Source organism: Takifugu rubripes, chromosome 1, assembly GCF_901000725.2.
Source record: "Takifugu rubripes chromosome 1, fTakRub1.2, whole genome shotgun sequence".
Lineage (NCBI taxonomy): Eukaryota > Metazoa > Chordata > Actinopteri > Tetraodontiformes > Tetraodontidae > Takifugu > Takifugu rubripes.
This window is the reverse complement of record NC_042285.1, coordinates 12,985,617-12,991,616: the sequence shown is the minus strand read 5'-3', so window position 1 is coordinate 12,991,616 and position 6,000 is coordinate 12,985,617. Positions and strand designations below refer to the sequence as shown.

At 41.3% G+C, this 6,000-nt stretch overlaps 1 protein-coding gene across 1 annotated transcript; it reads left to right on the top strand.

Moving 5' to 3' along the window:
- Positions 1-182: 182 nt before the first annotated feature.
- On the top strand, positions 183-4,910 carry LOC115252076 (low-density lipoprotein receptor-related protein 2-like). Its single transcript, XM_029846381.1, has 16 exons — positions 183-288; positions 768-896; positions 1,048-1,149; positions 1,233-1,358; positions 1,766-1,909; positions 2,000-2,165; positions 2,282-2,410; positions 2,483-2,703; positions 2,774-2,956; positions 3,109-3,228; positions 3,362-3,449; positions 3,528-3,592; positions 3,780-3,951; positions 4,097-4,154; positions 4,633-4,764; positions 4,851-4,910. Exons 1-16 carry the CDS (start codon positions 183-185, stop codon positions 4,908-4,910), a joined length of 2,001 nt encoding a protein of 666 aa, XP_029702241.1.
- The last annotated feature ends 1,090 nt before the right edge of the window (positions 4,911-6,000 follow it).

Below are 6,000 nucleotides of genomic sequence, written 5' to 3'. Positions count from 1 at the left end.
TTTTATGTTGTTTATGTTTTTATGCTAATAACTATCACATTTGACAGATGAGGGTTGGTGCTAACAAAGACAAAATTAAATGCAAAAAAAATCCAATCAACATCAAACTATTAATGAGTTAGGGCCTGCTTTTAATGTTGCTCTGTTTTTTATTTGTGTGAGCAGTGAACATCACCTGTGAGATGCCGTCCAAGTTCCGCTGTGCAAACGGATACTGTATCTACTCTGGTTTGCTGTGCAATCAGAAGGATGACTGTGGAGATAACAGTGATGAGACGGAGGATCTGTGTATGTCTCTCACACACACGCTCACTGAGATGTTGCAGCCTTTTGTAAATTATACCTTGCCTATTGCTCAGAGTTTAGTTTCTTAGTCTGGAAAAGAAGTTGAGTCTAGATATCTAGGACAATGACATTTGAATGTGCACCTGACCTTGGGCCCAGATCATATAATATAGTTACACAATCAGATTAAACATCAATCAGAGCAAATTATTTTGAGAAGAGATTAGAAGGTTATTGGACATTGAAAAATCCATTCGTTGCGAGGAAACAGAAGAGAGTGAAGCTTTGAAATACTGCTTTGTATGAGATGAATCTGTTTTATTATACTGTGGCAAAACACACTTTTCTGTATTCAGACTTATATTGGTGGACAGTACAGAGAAAGCTTTTCTAATTTTAGTGAAGTGGACGTGGGCATATTTCCACACAACCCACCTTGTGTATTTATGGCTCTGACTCACTTTTAATTGTGTCCTTCTCAGGCCGGGAGCCCACACTGGCTCCCTGCACACTAGAGGAGTTTAAGTGCTCCAATGGGCACTGTGTCGCGTTGCCATATGTATGTGACCACAATGACAACTGTGGGGACCTCACTGATGAAATGGGCTGCAGTAAGTAGAATAATCCACTAACTGTTTCATTCAGGATAAATTGTTTTATTTTCTATTCTATGGGACTGGTAAAAACCACTGAAAATGAGTTAAACTGGTTCTGTGTGTTTTAAATCTAGACTTTGGCCATGACAGAAACTGTGATGAGAAGTGGTGTGCCAGCACGTGTGCACCAATTTGAACGGCACCGGCTTCATCTGCTCCTGCAGACCTGGATACAAAGTGGATCCAGACAGCACCTCCACCTGCCTAGGTACACACACTCACACACACACACGCACACACACCACCACCACCAACTCAAGAGTCTTTCTCACATTATTCTTATGCTTACAGACATCGATGAGTGTCAGATTTATGGCACCTGTCCTCAGTTCTGTAAAAACACCAAGGGCAGCTACGACTGCGAGTGTGCGTCTGGGTACCGGAAAGTAGGCGACGGCAAAATGTGTGAGGCTGAGGGTGAGCACAGTCTTGTAACAGCTTCAGCTTTCAATGAATGCCATAAATGTTCTTACAGTATGAATGATAATTGAACTTTGATTATAATTCATTTTATTTGTAGAATCAGTAAAAAGCGTGTTACTGTGCCCTACCACCACTGCCAGAAACTCAAATTAAATATCTAATGCTGCGAGTATTTATTAAAGTGAGGCTTCAGTGTCACTTGAGTGCATTTACTGAGAGCCACTGTGATGATGTTTGTTAGGTATTTGGTTTTATTTGAGTAATCAGCCTTGATGTGAGCTATCATGACATAATGATCTATCATAAAGGATTTTTTTTAGCTGAGTCATTGTTTAAGAACAAAATCAGCATGAAGATGCGGAACACCTTGGTCATCTTACTGATGATCATTTTGTGTTCAGGAGCCACCCCCCTGCTGCTTCTGCCAGAGAACATCCGAATCCGAAGGTTCAACTTACAAACAGAGGCTTACCATAATTTCCTGGAAGAGGAAGAGCACATTATGGCTTTGGATTATGACTGGGACCACAACAACACCGGATTAAGTAAGTTGTATGAGTACTGAAAACCAATTAATGATAACTCCCACGTCAGGAGATTGACCTGATGTGTGATGCACTTGTGGTTTTTGTCAGGTATGGTATACTTCACTGTAGCCAGTAAGGACTCTAAGGCAGGTGCTATTAAAAGAGCTTACATACCTTCTGTGGATGATGGCAGCAACAATATTGCAGCTTCCATAACCCTTGATATTAAATACATCACCACGCCTGATGGCATCGCTGTGGACTGGGTGGGCAGGTGTGTTTACATCAACATGGCCTCATGCACTTATGTTGTCTTGATCATTATTAAAATGGTGAAACTTGTAAAGGATCATAAGCGTGTTCCATGAATAGCTTATGTTCTGTCCATAGAAACCTTTACTGGGCAGACTCCAGGTTAAAGCGGTTAGAGGTGGCTTTGCTGGATGGACGTTATAGGAAACACCTGGTCAAGACTGACCTCGGCCACCCCTCTGCTGTGGCTGTCAACCCACGCTTAGGGTGAGACACGTAGACCTCTAGTTGAGAAAGAAGTCGCTTGTTTCCTGTTTTAATTGCCCCAATGACTTTCAGAATGCTGTACTGGGCTGACCGCGGAGATGCCGCCAAGATTGAGTGTTCTTGGCTGGACGGTCAAAGCAGGAAAGTCCTGGTAGCCGATGGCCTGGGTTGGCCCACTGGCTTGTCAATTGACTTTACCAACAATGACCGAATTTACTGGTCTGACTCAAAGGAAAGTCGTATTGAATCCATTCTGCCATCAGGAAATGATCGTAGAACTTCCGTCTTCATAGGTAAGGGTTAACATCAGACCTTTAAGGGGTAATTCAGTGCTCTTCTAAACTGGTCAGCTTTCTCCCTTAGACGTGAGGAACCCCTTCAGCGTTAGTGTGTTCGAGGACCATGTTTACTGGAGCACTCAGGAGAAAGGAGAGGTGTTCCGACAGGACAAATTTGGTCGTGGAACCAAGACCAAGTTGCTGACTGGTGGACCCTGGCTGACCCAGGTCTCTGTGTACCAGCAGCAGAGATACAACTCAATAGCCAGTAAGCGGCACACTTTTCTACATCAGCAGTTGACTATTGACTATCACAACCTTGTGTTTGTACGTTTAGTTTCTATCCATCAACAAAACCTTTTACACAGAAAGTATATCAGCTATGTATTTCTAGTCTCTGAGCTTTCTGTTGATGTGTAGTGAAGAATCCATGTAAGGGAATCTGCAGCCATCTGTGTTTGCTCCGACCTGGAGGGTACACCTGCGCCTGCCCAGAGGGCACCAAGTTCATAGCGGGGAGTAAAACCGAATGCGATGCTGGTAGGAAACGACTTTGATCGAATTCTTTTAGCTTTTCAGTAAAACATTCCCTCATTGTTGCCATGAGATGGAATTTCTATTTTGCTGCCCGCTGATGTGTGCTGCCCTGTAATGGCACGGTTTTTTTTTTCAGGGTTAGAACCACCACCAACCATGCCCCCTCCCTGTCAGTGTCAAAATGGTGGTACCTGCTATTTCGATGACAACAAGGCTCTTTGCAAGTAAGACATCAAAGGTGCCGTCAGAGGAAGAGGATGCTGAATGTAACAGTGTGTTGATCCCTGTGTTTTTATTTACAGATGTCCTCCAGGGTGGGAGGGAGAATATTGCCAGAAGAACAACAACAGCATAATTGCCTCTTCAAGTGAGTGATTTCATTGCTTATGTGAAATATAATTTATCAGCAATAAGAAGCATTATTGTCATTGTCAAAATACAATGAAATTAAGTTTGAAACTCACTTGTCACAGTGTCACAACTCATTTTTATTGTCACTTTCAGAGTAAGTGGACTTCATCTTATTAATAAGATGTTTTTTGTCTTAATCTCAGTTGGAATCGCCATTGGAGTGACAGTTGCTGTCGTGCTTCTGCTCATTGCTTTCTTCTACGCTACCAAGAGGAACCCCAAACTAGTGGACAGGCTACGGAGTAACTTGCCAAGTATGCCATCAATGCCCTCAATGCCCTCAATGCCTTCCGTGTCCAACTTTCCAAGCTTCAGGTAAAAGCACTGTGAATTTCTGTCGCTGAGACGTATTTCATACAATTGAACCGCACATGTCATGTTTGTTTTGCCATCTTGCCAGTGTGTGTGAGGGAGTGTTTGGCATCTTGTTACAGTTTGAACATATGTTGATGTTTTACAGAAACAGAGTGGCTCCATCGGCAACGGATGGTACTGAACCAAGGGAGAATTCTGATGTGGTCAGTAGCATCATGGATTAATCCGTTGTGTGGAAAGATTGTTATCAGTACATTTAAAACGTGACATTCCCAAAAAATTGGGGGATTTAGAATTTATTTTCATTTTTTGTCTTTTTTGTTCATCTTCTTAACCACTTTTACCCTTTTGGGGTGAGGGGGAGGGTGCATATATGGGGAAAGCAGGGTCCACACCTGGATGGATCGCCAGCTCAGCGCAGGGCTCTATGTGAGCATTTGGGGGTTCGGTACCTTGCTCAAGGGTACCTCAGCACTGCTCTGAGGGTGTTCTGGCACCTCTCCCTCCTACCAACACCTTCCAGAGAACCCTTCGCTTGTCAGCATATCCCCAACAGACCAAATATATATCTATATATATCTGTATATCTTTGATGTCGAGATTCAGATATGAAAATAATGCACCTCAATAAGCTTTTCTTTTAGTTTCTGTTACAGTTCTATTCTTCTCCTGAATGTATAGGTTACCTGTATATCTGTACCTATTGTGGACACTCAGGAAAGAGTTTGTGAGAACCCAGGATATGACACTGGAAGAGGTCCTGTTCCCACAGGCATGTTGGCAGGATCTTCAGCTCCTGATGGAGCCAACAAGGTCAGAAAACAGCATTGATGCTTCCTCCTGCTGTGTGGATGTTGTTATATTATTACGTTGACTATGATTGCTGTTTGCTTCCTCAGGAGCACATTAATCCACTGTACAGTAAAGAATTAAAATCGTGGATGAGCCAACCAAAGTAGAAACAAACCTGCCAATGAGAACAAGGTTTGTCACATGCTGACCGATTACATTTTTTAGTTTTTCCTCATGTGTTCAAACCTTACGTGACTAACAGTGTAGTTAGACAAAGTCTAGTTTAGCTGCTTTGGAGTGTTTACTAAAATTAATGTTTTGCTTTTCTTGTATATTATCTTGGGTTATTTTTATGTTTTATTCTTTGTGGCCACTCTAGGAGGCTTTTGAAATCCAGATATGTCTCAGGTGGAGAAAATGTTGCCTCTGCTCAGCCGACTGCTTCACCCACTCAGGTATTAACACATTAACTTGAACAACAATAAAGTTCTCTGAAAATTTATATGTAGAACCAGTCAATGGCCAGGTGTTGTCAGAGTAATCTTGTTGAAGCATTTTATTTTTTGTGTATTTCCAGCAGTTTGAACCTATTGAAGATGACATTTTTTGTATCTTTCAAAACCCCACATACACGGTGAGCCCAAATTAAATTAATGCTGAAATAAACAGTATACAAAAGTATATACAGGAAGAGTTGTTTATCGTTGAAGATGTGAAAAGGATAGACTTGGAGAACTACAGGAATTCTACACCTTTCATATGATGCTTAAAATTTCTCTAACTTTTTTGCCCTGCAGGAGAACACACACGCAGCTGCTTCTGACTCTGACATATGAACTGCACATCAGAGATTAGATTGAATAAGAAAATCTCTTTCTTATTCACTGAGCATGCCAAGGCACTGGAGTCAGACCTGGAACAAATCAACCAAAACAATTTTCAGAAGAAAGAAATATGTGCATTTAACTTGGGTTTCATGGTAGCTATTTGTTACAATAAATAATATTTTACATTGATTCATTTCGCCAATATAAGGTGTGTTTTATAATCATGCAGAGATTGAAGTGTGTAAATGTTATATATTTAACAAAAAATGCGATCTTTTTAAAATGTAATTAAAAACAGTCTGACAAACGCACGACGTTTTATTTGGCTCCCATAAAGGGTCTTTAATGTGCTGCATTCAAGAACAGACAGAAACGCCCAATTTTTAACAATGACTACTGATTTTTTAATGATTTTACTCGACTGGTCTAT